The sequence below is a fragment of the Melospiza georgiana genome, chromosome 6 (genome assembly GCF_028018845.1).
Source record: "Melospiza georgiana isolate bMelGeo1 chromosome 6, bMelGeo1.pri, whole genome shotgun sequence".
Lineage (NCBI taxonomy): Eukaryota > Metazoa > Chordata > Aves > Passeriformes > Passerellidae > Melospiza > Melospiza georgiana.
Genome location: NC_080435.1, coordinates 28,059,144 through 28,082,870, shown reverse-complemented (window position 1 = coordinate 28,082,870; position 23,727 = coordinate 28,059,144). Strand labels below are relative to the sequence as shown.

Here is a 23,727-nt window from a genome sequence, read left to right as displayed (position 1 = left end):
GGCGGCCCCGGCAGCGCCGCCCCCTCCCCCGCCTCCCCACGCTCGGAGGGCGGGGAGCGGGGCCGGCGCTAGAGCCCTTTGTGGGTGTCTGGCTGGCTGGGCGGGTGCAGCTCGGTTCCCCAGCAGCCGGGCCGGGCGGCGCTGGGCGGGCAGAGCCCCGCGGGCGGCATGCGGGGCCCCCGCTCCGCCCCCTCGGCCGCCGCCCGCCTGCGGAGCCGCCGCTCCAGAGCCCGGCCGGCCATGGGCAGCGCTGCCCGCTGAGCGCGGCCGTGCCAGGCGCGGGGATGCGGCGGGCGGCAGCGCCCGGCCCAGCGCCCCCGCGCAGCGCCCGGCCCGCGGGACGAGCAGCAGCAGCAGCAGGAGGAGGAGGAGGAGGAGGAGGAGGAGGAGCGGGCCCGGCCGTGCTGCTGCTCCTGGCCCTGAGCGCGGCCGGACCGCCGAGCGCCCGCGCCCAGCCCGGTAAGCAGCGGCAGCGGCAGCAGCGGCAGCAGCGGCGCGGGAGATGCGCGGGAGATGCTCCGAGCAGCATCGCCCGCACCGGGAGCCAGCCCAGCCCGTGCCGGAGGGATGCGGGAGAAGGCGAAGCGTGCCCGGTACCGCCTGCTCTTTGTCTGCCGCATCCCGTTCCTAGCGAGGCGCTCTGTGCGCCGGGGATGCTGCTCGGGGTTTGCGCCTTTCCCCGAGACAGCCAGCGCTGCCTGGCGCATTCCCGATGGGACGGGATCCTCGCTCCTTGCACGGGCAGAGGCTTTTGTTAAATCGATTCTGGTGGTTCTCTGTGTGTGTGTGAGGGGAGGAGGGGGAGATAAGGAGGGGTTAGCAGAGGGCAAGCTGTGCTGAGATCTGAGCGAAAATCTCAAATGCAGCTGAAAGCAAGCTCCGACAATTTCTGGGTTATTTTTTTCCCCCGTTTCTCTGGACTTTTTGAGCCGGGCAGTGTCCTGTGCTCTCCAGACTTCTCGGTGACCTCAATGCAGAAATGGTTACTGTTGCTGGCAGTTATTGTATGTGCCAGATCGAGATGCCAAATATAATCCCGAGGCTATGCTAAAAGAGGCTAAAATTGATATAGGGCTAGATTATTCCAATGGTTTAAGAAAGGGCTAGGTGTGTGAGTCCACATTTGGAAGCTGTTAACAGGAATGTTCAGTAATTGTATGCCGTTGGTGTCAGTTTTACAGCCATAACATAATAAGGTTTGTCATCTGCAGGTTGTAGGTTGGTGGAACACTGCCTCTCTCTGCATTACTTGTGCTGGGCATGTAAATGCCACAGTCTGATTTACCTCTGTGACACAATGATCAGAGCAATGGCTGATTTTTTACCTTTGCTTGTCAAATCAGTCTGGATTTCTCAGGATCTCTCGCACCACACCTGAGTTATGAGATGTGCTCCTTCCCTTGGAGGCAGCCAGGCTTTCAGAGCTGAGGTGTTTCTGACAATGCAACAAGACACCTCTCCACACTCCAGGATGAGATTCAGGAGCAGGATTAAATAATATTAATTAATATTAATAATATTCTGTTTCTTCCTTTGTGGTCTGCGTGTATTTATGGCACAGCCATGATCTCATTTGTAAGTGAAGAAAACTCTGTATTTGTAGGTATCTCATAGCCAAACAGCTTGGAAAAGAGAAAAAGGGGTGAGAAGCAACAACAGCACCAAGCCAAAGTGCATCATCACAGTGTACACAGACCACACAGTGGAAAATACTGTCACTGATAGGCTTTGCTTGGGAATTTCAGATTATTGGGTAGTTACACTGAGATACTAAACATAATTTGTTATATTTGATGGCTTTGAGCTTTGCAGCTGAAATTGCAAATAAAACTTTACTATTCCTGTTCTGTGTTGATCACTAGATATGGTTGCTGAGCTGCATTAATTGGATGTCAATTAACCTTGAAAGCTCTGCCTTCCAGAGCACATGCAGTGCTGCCTCCCGTTGAAGTCAGGAGCAAAATGTGGTAGAGCCAAATTTTCAGTCAAGAACGTAATTTGTGCCTAGGAATGTTTATAAAGAGCAGCCCAGGCCTGGATTTCTTTTAAGCAAAAGTGGTTTTACTCATTTTGGTCATGACTACAGGAATGTGTGTGATTGATAGATCTGATCTACTGCCATGGGGTCCAAGTGGTGATGGAGGATGCAGCAAACACTGGGAGCAGCACTTGTCATGCACCATTTCTACTCCAGCTTCCTCCTCTGGGCAGTGTTTGCCTCTCTGGGTGAATTCTGTCTGTACAGATGCACACACTCGTGGGTAAATGCTCCAGTCTTCTTTTGGGTTTGTGTACAGCATTGCAGCGTGTGAAGACAAAGCAGTGGACCAGGAGCATGGAGGGGAAAACCTGTTTGAGTCTGGTGCTGCTGCTGCTTCAGGAGACAACTCAAATTTTTCCTGATCTCTGAGATCAACCATATTTCCTTGGACTTTAACAAAAAATTGAACACAAAGGGCAACAATCTCCTCAAAGTGAGATCCTGGCAGGATGAGCATTCAAGCTGTTGGGCTCAGAGACATTAGTTATCTCTGTATGAGGGGGGGCTCAGTGCCCTGGGACACTTTCACCATGGACTACAGAGTGATTAGGTTTCAGAAACCAGATGAGGAGTTTTATTTGTAGTTTTGCAGGTATTTCATGCTCCTTTAGCTGGGTGCATGCTGTACTGCCCAGTGACATGCAGAGTCAATAATTAATTTCCACAGTGTGTCAGGACCCCAGGATCACTGCTTGAGTTCAGGTTGAAAACAAGGTTACATTGCCCACCATAAATCAGGATTACAGAATGGCCAGGGCAAAAATGAGGTCAAACTGAACATAATCTGTCAAGAAAGAAAAAAAGTAAAGCACCAGAAATGGAGGGAGGGAATCTGAGGGTTTGGGCTGACTCCAACCAGTGACCAAGAGCCATTTTCCCTGGGAGAAGAAGAAGAAGAAGGGCACAGGTTGGAATGGCAGCTGTTGAAAGCTGATCTGGTGTTGCTGGAGCATCTCTCAGCCAGTGTCACCATGGTTTGGGTAAAGCAGAGGGAAAGGCACATTGCTCATGCTTGTGCTGCTCGTGAGATTGATCAGCTAATCAGAGGCACTGCAGTGGGGGGCCTGTGGAAATAAAGTTTTCAGAAACAATAAACCAAACCTTTTACATTTTGAATCACCCTTTCTGCTTGCTCGTGGAGGCTGCTTGAGTGATAAACTTGTCAGGGAAAGGTCCATTTCCCCCTGTGCTGGCTGAGCACCAGCACAGCGAGATCTCACCTTAATTAACAATGATTTCACAAACAATAAGGACACCTCCAGCGCCAGGGCTGCTTCTCCCAGCTGGAGCTGTGATTGAACAACTCACAGAGTGCTCTGTGCCAGCTGCTGAATTGCCAGAGCCACCTCCCACAGGCCACAGCTCCCGATGGATGGCAGCTCCTGAAACTGCCCAAAAACCACCAGAATTGGTGCATCTGGGAGTGCGTGGGCTGCTGTCCTCACTGCCCAAGGGCTGTGAGCACATGGGGCACCAGTCCTTCCCTAGATCCAGCTCTGTGGAAAGGGAAAAGGACACAGGAGAAGGATGAGGACACAGGAAAAGGATGAACACATAGGAGAAGGATAAGGACTCAGGAAAAGGACGAGGACATGGAAAAAGGATGAAGACATAGGAAAAGGATGAGAACACAGGAAAAGGATGAGGACATGGGAAAAGGATGAGGACACAGGAAAAGGATGAGGACATGGGAAAAGGATGAGGACACGGGAAAAGGATGAGAACATGGAAAAGGATGAGGACATGGGAAAGGGATGAGGACACAGGAAAAGGATGAACACATAGGTGAAGGATAAGGACATAGGAAAAGGATGAGGACATAGGAGAAGGATGAGGACACAGGAAAAGGATGAGGACAGAGGAAAAGGCACCCTCCATCTCCTGTGGTCGCTCTCCACAGTTCCCAGTCCAGCATTTTGCAAGATCAGTAGTCTCAGACTGGTCATGTTGCTCTTTCAATGTTCTGATCACTCCAAGAGAGCAAAATGCGTGCAGACACCTCGGGTGCCCTGTGAAAGAGCAGTGAAAAGCCCCAGTTCTGCCTCATTTTAGTCAAATCATCAGGGATCTGCAGCAAGGGCTGGAAATGGGCTGCCAGGGGCACTCAGGAAGGTGCCTCTTTGGCAGGATTTGAGGTTTTCATGGATGTGCTTGGCACAGACCCTCCAGCCATGAGTTACCCTCTGCCACTGCATTCCTGGATCTGAGCTGATGATGAATAATTAGCTGACAGTAAATAACTCTATCCATACAGCCAGAGAATGTTCTAAATTCATACACACCGAAACCCTTCTGATGAAGCTCCATAGATGTTTCCTGATGTTCTCCATAGATGAAGACAAGCAAGTAGCTCAGAGTAGATGGAAGGGTGTTCATGTTTTTCCTGTAGGGAATGCTGATTGGCTCTTTATGGTAAAGGGACTTTTAAATCCTATTTTCTGACGTGTTAACTTGCCCAGGAGTGTATTGCATGTTCCTAGTCTTCACTGGGCTGTTTTTTTTAAACATTTCACACTTGCTTGAGGTCAGGCCAATGAACAAGAGGAAAGGGACTGTGAATAAATTTCTGTTTATGGTATTTTCTTAGTCGTGTGGGAAAGGTTGTTTCTGCTGCTGGTAAATATCGGGAGTGTTTGCAGATTAATTTCATTCAATGTCCAAACATGTCAACATTTCATTAAAAAAAGAAATAAGGATTTTGGTGGTTATTTACTGTTCTCACTCCATTCTGCTGAGTCCAGTGGTGGAGCTGCTGTGCTTTCTGAACTGGCCTGCCTTTTACTGCTAAGCCAGCAAGGTGGGATAGCACTGAGGGGCTTTGCACAGGGCATTTCTCAGCTCAAACAGCACACAGGAAAACTCCCAGTGAGGGTATTTAATAGATATTAACTAGATATTAATCTAGAATATATAATATAGAAGATAATATATATTATATATCTAGAATATATATCTAGTTATATATTCTAGATATATAATCTAGAATATATAACTAGATATATAATATATTATATATCTAGTTATATAATCTAGATATTAATCTAGAATATATAATATTTAATATAATATATATTATATATCTAGAATATATATCTAGTTATATATTCTAGATATATAATCTAGAATATATAACTAGATATCATATAATATATAATATCTAGTTAATATATATTAACTAGATATTAATCTAGAATATATGATTAATCTAGAATCATAATATCTAGAATATATTAATTAGATATTAATCTACAATATATAATATATATAATATAATTAATTATATATATTATTCTAGATATAGTATAGAATAATATATAAAGATTAATTATATTATACATAATATATTATTGTATATTATATATTGTATATTATATATTATATATTATATATTATATATTATATATTATGTTATGTGATGTTATATTATATTAGATATTAACTAGATATATAATTAATTATATAATATATAGTTCTACATTTTAATGCAATATTATACAACGTATAATTAATATGAATAATATATTTAAATCATGATTACTTTTTGGAGGTATATACAGCACATATAGCAAAATGTAACACACATTTCTACTTGATCTGGAGGTTAAATCAGAAGAAATACTTTTCTGCATTCTGAGAGCAGAAAGAAAAAAGGAAAAATGAAAGAGGAAAACAATAAAACCTCAGACTCAAGACAGTGCCCTTTCCAGGATTTCTCCACCGTGCTTTGCTGTGGAGTGAGAAACTGTCCACAACACCTTGTCTGTCATTTTATCACCTGTTAGCAACCTTTTTAGGGAACTGATCCTCTCTGAATGGGAGGAGGAGGTGGGAGAAATGGCAGCAAACTCAGGGTAGGGCTGTAAACACCCAGCCCCAGTCTGGGTTGACAATTTTCAGGTGTTATCCTCAGGTGTGGTGCATCAGCAGGGGAGCAGCTGCAGCTCATCTTCTGAAATTTCTCCTGAATTGCCCTCATGTGCCTGCATTTTCCTTGTAATGGCTGGAAAGGGGTTTTGGCTGCTCTATGGGAAAGCCTTTTTGCTGAGACACCCTCTGGGCTGTGCTTTCCTCGGTGCTCCTGCAGATGGGTGAAAGGGCGAAAACCTTCCTGCAGGGAGCTGCTGTGAGTTGCCGCCCATCTGTAATCCCAGGTAATAATAATACACATAAACAATAATAAAAATAAGCAGCAGAGGTGTCCTGCACCACTCTGCTGCCCAGGGATGTGATGGTCTCACTGCAGTGTCTACAGCTGGAAAGGTGTGAGGAGGCTTTGAGGAAATTGGTGCCCTGCCTTTGAGAGGTATGGATTCTGTAAATTAAACCTGGTGGCATTCCTAGCTGGGCCAACATGAGATTGGTGCACAAATGCACATCATTCACAAGGCCGAGAGACTGATTTTTAAGTGTTACCAAGACAAGAAAAAGGCTAAATGCATGGAAATTAAAATGTCAAAAAAAAACCCACCCCAGGTTCCAAAGGAATGGGAAACAAATACGTGTTGGTTTTCTGTGCTGTTTCTCATACAATGAAGTAACTGACACCAGCATGATATTTTGGCAACTGATGTAAAAATGGTAAGAAAAGAGTTGGAATATGGAAGTTTGCCTGAGGAAGCAGTTTCTTACCAGATAGTTGCTCTTTGTTTTGAAAATAGTGAAAATTATTTTGCTTATGTGATGTTCTTTGTCACTCAAGTTCTGAAAAAGTGATTTAAAGGAAACCATTACAGACTTGATGAGTTCTTCTTTTGTGTAGCTTTCTTTTAATCTGATGAGTAGCTTTGGCAGATGAATGTGTCAGTAGTGAAAAATTGGATTTTTGTAGGGGTTGTGGCTAATCAGGACAGTTTTCTGTCATTGTCTTTGATGAGAAATTTTAGGGGTAGTTTTCAAAACTCTTGAAACAGATGGTTTTGGTTAAATTTAGCATTTTCTGGTCTGGCCTTCCACAATATTGTGACTTTAAAGTACTTCTGTGATCCTGTGGTCTTGGCTGAATGTTTTTAGGACTGCTGCAGGTTTGATTGTTGTAGCTGTCCAGTATTCTCTGACAGGTTTGTCTGAATCTTCTGGTGCTCACCAGTTCTGAAAGTTCTCAAACCCTGATGTGTGGTTTTCTTTGTTTATTTGGTCGGTTTCATTGGGGTTTACATTTTTTTTTCCTGTTTTTTTTTTTTTTTTTTTTTTTTTTTTTCTGTGTGTAGCTGCTGAATTAAATACACATAAAATTAGACTTGAAAAAATCTTGTGTGCTGTTGGCTGTCAGTCCAGAAACAGCCAAGAGCTCTCATAGTGGATACAACAGGGATGTTTTCAAAGCTCCAGCCTCCTGAATTTGTCAGTGTGTTTCCCTGTGCAAGATTTGGTATCTAAAATGTGTTCTATGTACACCTTTCTTTAGGCCATTGAAACACCATAAAAAGATCATGAATTTTATGGTAAATAACATGAAGCTAGTGAGTTATTTTCAAAAGGAAAACAGTGAGTTATAGTGAGTTATTATCAAAAGGAATTTCACCAGATTATCACCTACCAAGAGCTCTTTGTGTTGTACTGAGTGCAGTAAAACCTTTGTTTTACTGGGAGTACAAAAATGCTGCTGACCAGCTGGGGTTACTCCTGAGCACGTGGAGATTTTCCTCCAGTAATCCCAAATCCAAAAGAATAAAGAAGTGCAAAAGAATAAAGAAGTGCAGGCTGGAGAAGGGTGCTGGCTGGCCATAAGAAGGAGTACAGAACACAGGAAAACATTTTCTGGTGAAACATTTCCAGGCATTTAGGTCACAAAGGAGCCACTGGTGAGCCAAATTTGCCTTCTGAATCGCATGAGCCGCGAGCTTTAGTGGCTGATGTGGTCAAGCCTGGCCTGTTGCTTTGAGCTCCCAGAGGGTTCCATCAAAGGTTATTTAAAGGTTATTTCCCATCCCTTTCTCCATCCTGGTGCCTCCTCTTGGAGATGTTTCCAGCCTGGGGTCCCTCTGGAGCTGCAGCCTCCGAGGCCTGGTGTCCCCAGTCAGGTGTAATGCAAGTTTTTGTTGTAGTGCTGATCTCTCCACGTGTAAAAGTTGAATTAAGGCCACTGCTGTAGTGCTGCCCATTGAGCAGATTATTCATCTCTGCTTCCAAGACTTACTTTTTTTTTTTTTGTGGCTTTTTTTTTCTTTTGGAACAAGCCTGCTCTGCAGACTCTGTAATTGAGAGAAGCAAGATAAATGGCCCTGCAGCCCAAGTGCTTCTCAAGGAGGCTGCTCAGCAGCCCCAGCCCTCCGTCCCTGCTGCCCCCTGTGACCCTCCCACCCTGAGAGTCACATTGCTCTCCAGCCCTTGTTTCCACTTGTGTGCTCTGGTCCTTGGCTGCATCTGTTGGACCTTGTTGTTGCTCACCTCCCCACCCGTCATCTGGGAGCTTTTATCAGAGAGTTTTGACTTCCCCCTGACAGGAATGTTGGCTGCAAGGCTGTGGATCAGTCCCCACGTGAGTCTATTAAAAGCACTGCTGCTCAATTTAATCATTTAGAGTCTGTTGCATAGGCACTGTATCAATTTTATGTTTTATTCATCAAAATGGGAGATATAAAGTCAGATGCTTGCCTGAAATTTAAGAATGCTAGATCAAAAATTTAGTCTGGTAGAAATGTAAAATGAATTTAAAGGGGCTGATTGTCCATAAAAATTCAATCCTGGGCATTAATTATTCCATCTTCTTTTTGTTCCATGATCAATCAAATCCTTTCTCTGCTAATCCAGTCTATCATTGTCATCAATATCAAAATCTCTATTTGATAGTTTGCCTTTACCCTGTTTAAATGCCACAATATTAGAGAACAAAGGTAAACACTGTTCTTTGTTTGCTTTGTCTCCTGGCACTAGCAATAAGGAGACAATCAACAATTGAGGAAAAAACCCAACAAAAAAACCCTTATTCCAGACCAGTCAGTGATGCTTCCCTCTCCCTCTGGCTGTAGGGCTCTTCCTTTTGTGATAGTTTAATTTGTTTTGTGGTAGCTTTTTTTCTCTGTTTTGCAGCATGGGCCTTGGTGCCCTGGGTAGGAGACCAATGGCATCTTGATATTAATCTCCTTTTTGTCCTCCAAAAGGCCCCAAGTCAGCCTCTGCAATTAATGAAAGCCTTGGGATGCTGGAAGGGAAGCACATTTATGCTTATCTGAAATTACACTCCAGCCCTCCAACATGCTGCAGAACACTCATTCCTGCTGCATGGGCTCTGTGGGTTCTCTAAAAAAAAAAAATCAGAATTAAAAGTAATAGATAATGGCAGCAGGAGTGAGATAATATGTACAATAGTCAAGGTTTATCAGATATTTAAATATAGCTAATATTTCCAGTTTAATGCAGATAATTAAAGTCACCCCAAAGACATAATCTTGCAGGAGCTTCTGTTCTCAGAATTCAGTGTGTTTTCAACAATATTAACTTTAGGCTACAATAATGTAGCACATTTTGCAGAGTCTGTGTAGGACAGATTTCTGCAGCTATTATTGCAACTGTCCAATCAAAGAAATCCCTCTGTATAATTCCTACAATTATTTAACTGCTAATTTGGTTCTAAAATTGTCTTTCTAGGCAATTATTGCTGAAATCAATGCCATCTACTTGTGCACACAGAGCAGAATTCTTAACATTGTATCCAGGCTAGATTCACTGAATTGGTGGTGAATTAAAGTGCTTGGGTGTTTAATGACTACTTAGGTCTAACCTGGGTTAGGAGAGGTTTTCAGAAGGTTTTCAGGATTTTTCTTGTTTGTTCTACAATAATGACCAAGGAAAAAGGTGAGACTAGTATGGAGAACATCAAGTGTAGAAGATGCTCCCCTGAAGTGCAGGCTTAAACCGACTGAAATTTCCATTTTAAGGTGCCCAGCAAGTTGTACTGCTCATCTCTTGAGCCCTTCAGTGGCTGGCACAATGGAAATAAACACAGTAAGGATTTATCTGGAAAAGGAATAGCTGCAGTGTGGTATCTGAGTTGTCTGTGCCTTCTTAAAACTGCTTTTCCCCTCAATAAATGGCAGGTCTTTTCAGTAAATATAATTGTTAGCCAGACAGCCGAGTGTGAAGTAGCCTGCATTAGTTAAACTGCAGTGCTGAGACATCTGCCTCAGTGTGAGTGTGACATTTTCAGGAATGCTGTGAGCTTTATTTCATTTTCAGGAATGCTGTGAGTTCAGAGTGGTGCACACTTGCTGCTGGATACTGTTGATTTCTCTTTCCAGAAAGAAGAAAGAAATGCAGTGATATGTGTATGTGTCTTCACACTCATTATTTTGTTGTTGTTGTTTTTAAATCCAAATATATTTTGGTTGAGAGTCAAGACAAGTATATTGATTCATCCTTCACTTGTTAGAGAAAGTTTGGTCCCTCTATGGTCCCTCTTGTTTCCTTGGCTTTTGTGGAAATCTAGTTTGGGAGTAATTAACTTGAAAAGTGCATGGATCTTACCTCATATCACCCACTACTAAACTACCATTTAACTACCATTTAACCATTTAAGAAAAAGTCAAATTGTGTGCCTGAAAGCTGCTGTGAGCAGCAAATTCCACTTTTCAGTATCTTTGTGTGTATCTCGGTGTTTCAGCACATCTTGATAGAAATAACATGGTTTTGCCTCTTAGGCACTCAATGTGTGCCTCTGCAAACGAAGATTTATTAGCCACAGAGCACCTTCCTCTTTTTATGGGCTTTTAAATATCAGGACAATGTCATTGTTTCTCTTCAGCACTATTTAAACATGGGAAATGTTAAAAAAAAAAAGATAGCAATTACAGAATGAGAAGTGATGTCTTTTATTTCTCTATGAAGGAAGCCCCATCTGAGCAGCACTTGGAATTCTTCTGCTGTATCAGTGCTTTTCCCAGTGATAATATTGGCATTTGCTCTTGTAAATAACTGGAGGGTTGCTATTCTAGCTGATGTCACAGTCTCCTCAGGGAAACAACTTTTGATGGCTATTAACACTGCACCTTTGATTTTCATGTCTAAAAGGGGAACATAATCTCAATTTGGATCACAGAAAGGCTTTATGTTTAATACATGTGTATTCTTATGGCTGAGGTGGCAATATGATATGGAAAACTTTAGAATAAATGGAGTTTTATGCAAGAATTCATATTTTTATTCCTAAAATGAATACTGACAGTGTTGATACAGTGGCATTTAAATGAGGTTTCTGGTGTGTGTTTTTGCCAGTGGGGTGCCATGGGAATTATTTTGAAATACTTGCCAACCTGTACATATCCCATTGTGTGCTAGAAATTGTTCTTAGGAGTGTTTTTAGGCTCACTGGCTAAGCTGTCTTTGCTGGATGTAGCATTCAAGAGGAGAGAGGCAGTGAAATCACTTAAGGAAATGCCTCCTGTGGGTCCCTCAGCGTTTGCAAGGGGTTTGTGTTTGTGTTCGTGTTTTGAGTTCCCTCAGCTGGAAAACCAGGGGAAGCTCTTCATCTGCTCAAGGGAACCGAGGGTTCACATCCTGCAGTCACACTGAGCCTGGCCCCAGAGGGAAGGTGTGCTGCAGGGATCTTTGGGTTCATCTGCAGATTTTCAGCTCTTCTGGGGTTTCCATGCTGGAAACTGTGCTCTGTGTGCTGTGCTCTTGTTTTTTTGGGGCTCCTGGTGGTGCCCTGTGCAGGCTGCCCTGGAGCAGGGGCTGGACAGAGCTACAGAATACAGCAGGGATTGATTCAAAGCATCTCCTCCATGGATCCACCTTGGGCAGCACCAGAGCCCAGCCAGGGCTGCACCCAAGATGACCCAAAATGGCCCCAAAATGCACGAGCGCTCCCGGGCTCTCTCCCTGGGATCAGTTCTGCTCCATTTGCACCTTGCAGTTCATTGTCCCATTCCAGCTTTAGCCCAGGCACTCCCACCCTGCTTGTTTTTCTCTCTGCAGCCCACGGGGTTTGTGCTCTGGGGCTGAGATTGGGATCATTTGTCCTTGGTGCCCAGCTGGAGCAGGAATTGTTTTGTCTCCCTGCTCTGTGCACAGAGCTCACCATCCCTGAATGTGAAGCCCAGACCCACACACCAAAGCAGCAAAGAATGTGGAAAATATAAAAGTTTATATTTTATAAAAATATGAACCTGAGGCATCGCTGGTGTCAGGTGCTTCTTGCATTGGCTCCAAGCTCGCTGCTCCTCATGTCCAGCCTGAGTCAAACCCCTCTGGTCCTCCCTGAGGTGTGCAGGACTCTGAAAGGCTTTGGTTCAGCTCAGCCTGGGCCTGGCTGCACGGCTCCTGCTGGCACAGATGACAATTATGTGCCAGAGATGACATTATGCACCCTTGTTCATACCATCAGCTCTGGAGGATTTGTGCACCCTGATGAGTGTCTGTGCTCACCACACCTGCAGCAGGATTTACATCCAGTCAGCTCAGGCTTCTGCCATCCACACTATTGCACATTTCGCTTCCAAAATGTCCCAAATTGCAGGAGCATCACCAATGCAGAGTCAGTAATACACTCAGGTGCATTATATAGTATATATAATATACCTGTATGTATATATACTATATATATAATATATATAACATATATAATATATTATTTAATATATTATATAGTATATATATTATAGATATATTTTATATATATAGTGTGTATATATATATAATATATATACTGTATATATATATATATACAGTATATATAATATACCTGTATATTATAATACAGGTGTGGGATTTTCTGAGACCCCCGTCGTTGGGAGGAAATGGTGAATCTAACCCCATGTTCTCAGAAGGCTAATTTATTATTTTATGATACTATATTATGTTAAAGGATACTATACTAAACTATACTAAAGAAGACAGGATACTGACAGAAGTCTAAAAGATGCTAATGAAAACTCATGACTTTCTTTTTCAGAGTCTGACAGAGCTTGGCCCCAGTTGGCCAGTAAGTAAAAACAGTTCACATGTTGGATAAACAATCTCCAACCACATAGCAAAGCACAGGAGAAGCAAATGAGATAATGTCTTTTTTCCTTTTTCTCTAAGGCTTCTCAGCTTCCCAGGAGAGAAATCCCAGGCAAAGGGATTTTTCAGAAAATGTGATGGTGACACTCATGGCTCTTGCTGTGCTAACCCCTGTTTCTTTATGTATTTCTTGGGAAACAGTGGTCATGGCCAATAATTCCTGTCTCTAAATCCAGAGGAAAGGGAGGGCCCCAATCCATTTTACTGGATTTCCTTACCTGTGGTTGCTTTTGCTGTGTTAATCTCAGTGTAAAGCATCAAATTTTCATCTTCTATCGCAGACATCTTTTATGGAAAAGCCTTTCCTTAGGATTTTTCCTCCTGAGAAGCTGAGAAGCCTCAGGAACAAAATGTAAACATTGATTATCTGCTGCTGTGGAACGCAACAGGTGCATCTATGATTGGTCTCATGTGGTTGTTTGCAATTAATGGCCAATCACAGTCAGCTGGCTTGGACAGAGAGCTGAGACACAAACCTTTATCATACTTTCCTTTCTATTCTTAGCCAGCCTTCTGATGAAACCTTTTCTTCTATTTTTTTAGTATAGTTTTAATATAATATATATTATAAAATAATAAATCAAGCCTTCTGAAACATGGAGTCAGATCCTCATCTCTTCCCTCATCCAAGAACCCCTGTGAACATGGTCACAATCTTCACTTTTTGCTGTTAGCTTGACTTGACTCAGATCCAGCAATCTGCGTGGTCCCAGTGCAGCATCCCTGCTCCGAGCTCACAGTGTTTGCCATGCCAGTGTGGCAGCACCCTTTGGGGAGGATTTGCAGCAAAAAGGCAATACAGATCTGTGTGTGCTTCTTCCCAGAGCCACCTGCCAGCCCTGGTGCTCTCTGGAGGCAGCAGGCCACCAGCCTGGTGGTGTCAAACACCTCCAGAGCACCCCGAGAGGCTGCTCCTCCCTGGCATCACAGGGCTCCCTCCATCTTGGCTGTGTGTTTGTTCTTTGACTCAGGCACAAACCTGCTGTGCATTTCTGGACTGATGTTTTTATCTAATTGTTTTTAATAGCTGTTTCGTTCAGGCCAGCTGATTCGTGCGCTCTCCCGAGCACTTAATTTGGTTTCTGCATTAATTCCATATCAGGGAGTAATTAGAATAGACAAAGAAAGAATAAGTAGGACTGAAGTTATGAAACAAAGCTGCCATGTGAATTTATTGCCTGTGGTTCTTCGAGACCCAGTCATCTGCTACAACTTCTTTTAATAGCTCCTTCTGACTTTAATGTGATCAAAACAAATGTAGCATTTTGTTCTTGAGTTCCATGTGGATTTCTGCTGCTCAGTGGTTGGCACAGAACCCTCGGAAAGGGTGGGAGCACTGACCCTGAATCCAGCCTGGAACCCCCAAAGCACAGGGTGTACCCCATACCCAGTGCAGAGCCTGCCTGCAGCCCTGGGGTACACACTTCTCTTCCCTCAGGCTGCTCCCTGCCCGATGCTGCTGGCAGAAATCGGTCACACAAACCTTTCAGGCTTCTCTGGGGTTTTGCAAATACACTGACTTTTGATACAGTTTGATTGTGCAATAAGCACAAGGTAACATTTTGAGGTGTTTTGGTTGCTTTCCTAGGGAAACAAAACTAAAGCCTTTTGTGGATTTTACCTTTCTCTCCCCAGCCCATCTGAAAGATTGACAAAGCACAACCTTTCTCAGTAACTTTTGAATCCTTTGGCCGGTTTCCATCACGTTTGTCAGAGACAGAGCTGTCTGCTGTCTCAGTTTCTTCCTGCTTTCACATGATTCCATGCCTGCAGAGATGGAGGGGAGCTGATAACAAACGCTGGGCTGTTATCTGCCATTTCCTGATGGAAGCTGTGATGGAGCTGCTGTCTGAGGGAGCTCTGGGTGCAGTGTGGGGATGCTGGCATGGGGAGGGATGGGCAGGAGGAGGGGAAGGGGCTTTGGAGGGTGTGGGTGAGCTGGATTCCTCTGCTGGGCACGACTCCCCTTTCAATTTATGTTTTGTTGTGGCGCAGGGGCACTGCCTGTGCCTGGCCCTGGCAGACAAACTCGGATTTGGCCATGATGCTGGGTGTAGGGACAGAGAGGGGCGACAAACACTGAAATGTTACCTTGTGCTTCTTGCATAATCAAAAATCAATGCATTTACAAAACCCCAGAGAAGTCAGAAATATTTGTGTAAAATATTTCTGTGTCCCCACTTCCCAGGAGCCAAGTAACCATGAGTGCAGATGCATTGCTGGCACAGTTGCTGTTCCGTTCCTCCAGCACACAGCACCAAGAAATACAAATTATCTCTTAAAAGGTCTGACCTGTTTCCCCAGGCTTTTCTCGTTTGAAGCAAAACTCCTGTCAGCACTTGGTCTTGTTTACACAAACACATGTACATGTGCAATAATCCTCTTTTATTCCATAAGCATCGTCCTGCTGAGTGCTCTCTTGCAGCTCTGGGTCCTGCATTTATCACTGGGGCAGAAATTTAAACTTTTCAGCAATTTTCCATGGTGGAATTATCAGAAAACTGCCAAAAACCAACCAACCAACCGCCCCAAACTCCCTCAGTGCACATCTCAAAGATACAAAATTATATTTTGTCTTCCAAGATATCTTGCATTTAAGTTATCAAGTGTCAAACACTCAACAACTTTCTTCAAATAGGCTTTTCTTTTCCTCTGAGAGATTATTCAGAAGTTGTTAACTAACTGGCATCAAGTTTTTGGGTAATCCCACGAAGAGGTGATGCAAATCACTGGTGCTCAGCCATTTCTTTGGGGAGAGGGGGAAAAAAAGAGGACACACTGCAGTGGGGAGTTTTCAGATCAGTGATTTACATGATCACAAAGTGTGGTTTAAGCTTTTATGGTAAAACAAGATTAAATTAACATAAACTTTGGTGCAAAAATAGCAATATGTTCCAGTTGGAGCTCGCAGAAAATGCTTGGAAGTAAATAGCAAGTTGGGCTCTTGGAAGCTTCTCTTTCCTGCTCGTGCCTGGAAGGAAACTAAAACCTGCTCAGCACTCCTGGGCAGCTGGGTCAGGGCTTGTGAAGGGGCTCCCATGGTTGCAGGGGTGAAAAGGGAGGATCCCAGCAGAAAGTCATCCCTATTTTGAGTTTGCTGAACTCTGCCTGTAATCCTGTGCATGTGACAACCTAAAGCAGCATCCTGCATGGCTCCTCCCTGGTTCCCTGATATTTGGCTTTTTAGCTGCTGCAGTGCTACTCCTCATTAGTGCCTCTAATATCCCAGCCAGGATTTTCACCAAGGCTTTAGTGAGCCACAAGCTGAGATTTTACAATATCCCGTTTCTTGTCATCTTTCCCCTTTTGTCAAAGGGAAATAAAAACCCACCGCCCATTCGAAATGCTCAGGGCTTTCTACAGGCTCAGTTTAAGCACCATGGGCAGCTCAGGCAGCAGTGATTTTCAGTGAGTCAGTGGTACCAGAGCTGCTGAGAGTTACAGAGGCGTTTGGGTGCCTGCACTGGCAGATCACTGGAGGAATTTAGGAATTGCACAGGAATTGCATTCATTGCCTCTTCGAGGGGCTGCTCGAGTGAGTGGGTGTTAGCTGGCAGCTCCTGCAAGTCTTACATGAGGCACTTACATGCCTCATTTGTGAATCTGCCCCTGAGGCACTTGTGATGAATTGTTCCAAGCTCTGTACTGGTGTTTGTTTTGCCATCCGCGCAGGCTCTGGTTTGTTTGCAAGGTTATGCATTGCAGGTCATTCTCTCAGCAGCTTTCACTCAGCTCCAAGTCTCTTTGCTTGCCTTTAGTGCTAAACATGAAACACCAGCCCTTCGTGTTGCTGGTACTTAAGGAATTAAAAATAGCTGGCACACACCAGCGTTAATTTTGCAGTGGTTAAGCAGAGTTGGTGCAAGGTGCTGGGGCTGTTCAGTGCTGCCTGTGAGCAAAAAGTGCTGCTTAATTCTGACTTATGGCTCTCAAGAGGCAGATATGCCCTTTTAAAGGTGAAAGAATCTTTGCCCTGTGCATGTGTCCATGTGTGTTTCACGCTCTTTTGGCAAGGAGCTTATGGCTCTTATGGCAAGGAACATTTCGGTAGCTGTGCTAGACTGGAATATTAAGTAAATGTATTTTTACGTGAATGTATGGCCTGTCTGCAAGTGGATGTGCTTTTCTGAATCCCCGCTTTCCCCCCATGTTTCTGTAAGGCCAACATCTGTTTATGTGAAGGTGATATCTTTACAGCTGCTGTTTTCATGAATATTTGATCTGATGCAGCCGTGCCCAGCTCCGTGATTTATGTTAATGAAACAACAATCGCTGCAATTTCAGAATATATGAAAGAAATGGAAACTAACTCTCTCCCTATATTTATTTCCTCAAATTTGTGTTCGCTCCTGATTTGCATTTGACTCGAGGGCCACCCACACCGTTTCTCACAGGTTGGTGTAGCTGGGGAGGCTCTGCAGCAGAGCAGAGCTGTCTCCTCCTCATTTCCCCCTGCACTGGGACAAGGCCATGCCACAAGGGTCGCACCCAACAGGCTGCAGGATTTCTTCATGTTTTTGGGTCATTTCCCTTCACACTTTGCAGACTTTTCAATCTCCCTTTCATCTCCTCCAGGCGCAGCTGCCCAGTGAGGATGCAGGATGCTGGGGATAATCACACCAGAGAGCCCTTTCTCAAAATTGGCATTATAAATGGGGGGAATTGAGCAAGGCTTCCAGCCCCTGCTCCCTGCAGCACCCGGAGCTGGTGGCACGAGCAGCAGCACTGCAGCTGCTGCAGCATTTCCCACAGGAGGGATGTGCACATTTCCAGGGTGGCTCCTGTGCCTCCTCTCACTGCTCTGCCTGGTGCCCAGCAGGGCAATCAGTGTGACAGGAACATGGAAAGGGTGACATGTTTGTTAGGGGAGATGCAAGAACATTTCTGTTTGTCCTGCCTGCCCAGATCTCTGCGTGCCTCCATCGCTGCCATCCCTGGCCTGTGCTTCGTGAGGATGGAGCATATGGAAATGCTTTAGCCTGGAAAAGATGAATGTTAATCTTGAATTATCGTTCATGGAAGTGATCAAGGTGGTGAATAGAGACTCACTACTGGCTCTTTTCTTTTATTATTTTCATTTAAACCTGGGCTTCTTACCATTGACTGCTGTACAAAAGCCAGGCTCAAGGGTCACTTTCCCCAGCAGCTCCTCATGCTTCTGTGTCCTGCTCAGCCCACTGCTGATGGGCAAAGCCTTCTCTACTGCTCTGCAGTAGTTTTCCTCTTCCATTCACTTCCCAAGTGACTCTGTGGGTGTTTGCTCCCATACAGGCAACACAGTTCCTAGATCAGGTGTTCAGGAATGAAATGCGAGCATCTTCTGGCACCACAAAACTGGATTTTCCTCCCTTTCCCCAGACGTGCATTCTTTGCTGATGAAAGCATTTGCAAGTGAGAAAATGTGTCTTCCCCTTTTCCTAGCTGAAGGTACAGCCAATTTACTTCAGGGAGCTACACAGGGCATTTTTTAATTAATCCTTTCCCTAAATGTTGACATTGCATTACATGATTGGGATAATGGGTACTAAACTCAGTGGCTCAGGGTTGTTTTGCAATTATCATTTTGCAAAGATAAAGGAGAGGGAGTGCAGTGAGGTTCTCTAAAAAATGCTTTCTGTTATGCCAAGGTAATATTAATCAATCAAACCTCTTCCGTAAACTTTCTTCTGCTCCTTTATTTTCTGGCATTTCTAATTTTTGGGAAACTACTGAATTCTGCATGGTTATTGTAAAATATGACATTAAGGTAGGCTGCTGCTTATCCTCAAATCTGCTGGATTAGGGCTTGCAGGGTTGTCAAACTGTATGAACAGAGTTTAAATTTTGATAGTGAACAAGGTACCCTGAGCAGAGTCTGTCTGTCAGCAGTGAAATGGAGTAGGCATTTTACTACTTAGAGCACTGAAAGCAGTTCAATGAAATTAACAGAAAAACCCAATTATATCAAATTGCTACAGCAGATACTTGGACTGAAATTGCAGTGTAATAAACTCACATTCATATCAAAATGGAAAATCACATGTGGTGTAGGGCTAATCATTAATTTTTTTTTGCATTTTTGATGGGCTGGTTTCTAAATGAATGCTGTGATTTCATGGCAGGGTTGATTTTCCTCACCTGCAGCGCACTCACTGTGTTATTAATGTCATTTATGAGCAGGATTGCACTAATCTCTCAAGGTGTGCATTGGCAGGGCTCCTATTATTAATGGTTTATTCCATCAGGAAGCCTGGCATTGATACACACCTGGTAATTATTTGTCATAACACAGGATACCTGTGTTTGTGCTCTCTTCTCTGAACCTCTCAGCTCGTTTCTCCTCCAAAGAGAATGGAGGGAGGATGTGGAATGAGGCACCTGAAGCATCTTCCATGCAACTTCTCTGCAGCTAAAGTGTGCTCATGATGGGGAGTTTCTGCACTGCAACCAGAACTCATTTGCTATTAATTTATTGAGAATGGCTGAATACTGCTGATCAGGGTGGGAGAAGCCTCCATGTGGCTGTTTTTGTTGAATTGCTGTTGCCAGCACTCCAGTTTGGTCCCAGCACTCCAGTGGTGCATCATGATTTGCTAACTATTACCTTTACCTATTTAGCAGTATTCTCTGTTGCAGCAATTAAATAAGTGAACTATTATTGAGCCCTGTATGTTGATAATTAAGTGATGAGGTGAATGGATTTCAAATTGCAAATGTAACCAGTACAATTTACACTAAACCTCACTAGTTAGAGCCAAGGTAAGGAGTTTTTAATAGTTGCTTGGATAAATAATATTTTTTTCTTGCTTGGGCAGTATTACCAGAAAGTACTTCAGATTCTGGAGTGAAATCATTGCATGACCTGCTCCTTTATGGTCATCTACTTGCAAAGATTCTCACCTTAATGAGCAGTAGGCAGACCTGGGAACCACCTGGGGCTGAGGGGAAGCTGTTGTTGCTGTTGGTTTTCATTGGTGTACAACCAGAGCAAATGCACTGACACAGCAATGGTGCTGCAAGGAGTCTGGAAACAGGGAAACCTTGCTTTAGAATACTTACAGAATAGTCTTTAATTTCACAGTCTCTTTTTTTAAGTATTGACGTGGTTTGAGAGGTAGTGAGTTTTCTGGGATGAGGTGGTCAGGCCAATGGGTGCTCAGATTTGAATATTGGCACCTGGTGTGGCCACTGGGCCATTGGATACACCTCTGAGAGCACAGGGGTTAAAAAAGAAAAAAAGAACAAAGGGGTTGAAAAGGGAGTTCTCTAACTCCCCTGGGAAGCTCTCTTGGGACTGTTACCTTGAAATTTGATATCTAGAAGGTGTCTGGCCGCTTGTGAGAGCTTTTAACCCCTTTTTGGACAATGAAAACTTTACAGAACATTAACCTTTCCTAGAAGGGAGATAGAGTGGAAGATGAAGAAGGTAATGTGCAAGTGTGGTGAAGGTCTGGGCAAGGGAGAGATGTTGGAAGAATAGAGAAGAATCTTAGTGGGGAGAGATGATGGAGTGGCTTTTGCTGGACTCTTTTTGCATAGCCATGGACAGAACCATGTTTCTTGTGATAGAGAGACTGCATCCAGGGGGAGGCAATGCCTCAGAGCCAAGAGGGTTCAGTGTTGGCCCCAGGAGGTGGAAATTTGTGGGGGGACAGGTGTCCCAAAGGTGGGACTGTTTTTTTTTTTTTTTTGGGAATGGGACAAAACATCCTTAAAAAATGACCCTTGAAGCAGCTCTGGTCCGTGTTCAGTGGTGATACACACCTGGTAATTATTTGTCATAACAAATAATAACAGGATATCTGTGTTTGTGCTCTCTTGAAAGGAAGAGGTCACTATGGCCCAAGAAGGACTTCTCTCCTCTTGACAAATTGAGAATTGATTATCTACAGGGTGCTGATGGACCAAGAGTCGGTGATTTGGAGGATAGACGTATTGGAAATTTGGTGGGGGGAGGAGGAAATGTATTTTTAAGGTTTTCATTTTCCCTGTGTGTTTCTTTTTACTTGTAGTTTAGTTAACAAACTTTTCTTTATTTCTAAGTGGGAGCCTGCTTTGCTTATTCCTGGTCACATCTCACAGCAGAAACCAGGGAGAAGGAATTTTCATGGGGGCACTGGCATTGCACCAGCACCAAACCATGACACGTATTTTTTAAACCCTTGAAAGTTTTTATCTATTTCAGTAAATAATGGATGAAACACTAGGAATGAAGCAGGGCTGTTATCAGTGAGAGCTCTGTCTCAGCTGTAGGATTTGGGAGATGATTTTTGCTGTGGAGAACAAATGCAGAAAGGGAAAGGGCTCTTGGGACAAGGCAGCAGCCACGGGCTTGGTGCTTTTGAATGCAAAGAGTGAGCACAAGAGCGTTTGTTCACAATGCCAATGCAAAATGTTTCAAATCAAACTTGAGTTCACCCTTTTCCTGAGTGTCTAGTTTGAGAAATCTAGGGCCTGATTTGGAATGTGTGTTGAGAAGAGGGAGTTTTGACAATGCTGCCAAATTCTAACAGGTCTTTAGAATGAGTGAATTGTCATTTTTCAGAGGCTTGTAATGAGTAGATTTGGCTGGATAATTGTAGGGACAGTGAATGACACATTGCTGTATTTCACACTCCTGCTCAGAAGAATTTTGTATGCTTGTATTTCTCAAAGAAAGAGCTGCAGGAATTTCTGTGATGACAGAGCATCAAATTTCATCCTGAATTTTTTTTTCTAAAAAAACCCAACTCCCCCCCGTAATCTATTTTATTGAAAACCCGCATCCCTTTATCTCCAGGTCCGATTTAAGGATCATCTCTGTACCAAACCCCCTGTTGAATATTGCAGTTTAGGAAACAGGAGGAGGTGAAAATAGGGCCTTATGGAGGGAATTTAGCAGGCTGAGCTGCAGGGATGCCTCCCTGTCACACAAAGAGTGCCACAACCAAAGCTGCAGGTGAGATCTGGGAGCTGAGCTCACACCCACCAGCCCAGCACATCAGCACTGGGGGATTTCTTGCCTTCCCTTCTTTTGAAGTCTTCAGTGGGGTGTGATTCATGATGCTTTGTGAAGAGGGTTTCACAGCATTAGCTCTGGTTTCACAGGGAAATGCTCATTCCCCTCTGAAGGAGCTGCCAAGACAGGTACCTGGAAATGGTAATAAATATTTACAGCCATTCCTCCAGAGCTCCTCGGTATTGATAAAATGAACAAGCCTAATTAAGGAGTGTTTGTTGAGGCTGTAGTGACTCAGCCACTGGTGCACTGAGAGGAGGAGCAGGGACATTTTCCTTCCCTGCTTGGCAGGTGCTCCTGCTGTGGTTTTGTGGCATGAGTGACAGCATTTGGGCTGCCCCTCACCTGTGCACCTCCTGTTGCATGAAAACCTCTGATCAGCCCTTTCTGAATGCCCGTTGACCTGCAGCCAGGGTTAAGCAGCAATTTCTTTTGTGACTGTTTTGGAAATGTGTGGCTCATAGTGAACAATCCTCCAGTGGCTGCTTGCTGTGCTCAGATTGGGTCATTTTGGTTCATTATGGGAAGAAAAATGAGATATCACCTGCAGGGCTTGCAGGGGGCTGATCAAGGCATCTGTTGGTCAGGGTTTGGGAGTGAGTGGTAGCTGAGCATTGCTCTTGACCTGGATTGCTGGGATAACAAAACCCGGGAGAACAGGCCCATAGAATTTTGGATGGGTGTAATTGGTGGGTTTTACAGAAATGAGGCTTCCTTTAAAAATCTCTACAGCTCAGCAGAGAGCGTTCTGTGAATTCCTCTAGGCTCATGAATGAGTTCCACAGAAATTTGTTGAATTTTGTAGTGTTTCACCATAAAAAATAGCTTATAACCTCAGCTTACTCACTGTGCCATTCTCAGTGGCAGAAAAACCTCTTTTTTACTGTGAGGGTGGTCAAATATATACAGCAATATAAATATAACATATACAAATATATTACAAATATATACAACAAAATAGATATACACAACAATATAAACATATACAAATAAATTACAAACACATACAACAATATAAACATATACAAATAAATTACAAATATACACAACAATATAAATACACACAACAATGTAAACATATACAAATATATTGCAAGCATACACAACAATATAAATATATACAAGTATTTACAACAGTCAAATATATACAACAACATAAATGTACATAACAATATAAATATATACAAGTATTTACAACAGTCAAATATATACAACAATATAAATGTACATAACAATATAAATATATACAAGTATTTACAACAGTCAAATATATACAACAATATAAATGTACATAACAATATAAATATATACAAGTATTTACAACAGTCAAATATATACAACAATATAAATGTACATAACAATATAAATATATACAAGTATTTACAACAGTCAAATATATACAACAATATAAATGTACATAACAATATAAATATATACAAGTATTTACAACAGTCAAATATATACAACAATATAAATGTACATAACAATATAAATATATACAAGTATTTACAACAGTCAAATATATACAACAATATAAACATACACAATTATAAACATATTAAAAAATTACAAATATATGCAACAGTATAAAGATACATATCAATATAAATATATACAAATAAATGGCAAATATATACAATATAAACACACACAACAGTATAAAAATATACAAATATATTACAAATATGTCCAACAGTATAAATATATACAA

At 43.1% G+C, this 23,727-nt stretch overlaps 1 protein-coding gene across 1 annotated transcript in view; it reads left to right on the top strand.

Annotated features, from left to right (window-relative positions):
• Positions 1 to 284: 284 nt before the first annotated feature.
• Positions 285 to 23,727, top strand: part of KIAA1549L (KIAA1549 like) — a 133,759-nt gene continuing 110,316 nt past the window's right edge. The window contains exon 1 of the mRNA XM_058026707.1: positions 285 to 459. Coding sequence (XP_057882690.1) covers positions 285 to 459 — 175 coding nt within the window. The remainder of the gene's footprint in view (positions 460 to 23,727) is intronic.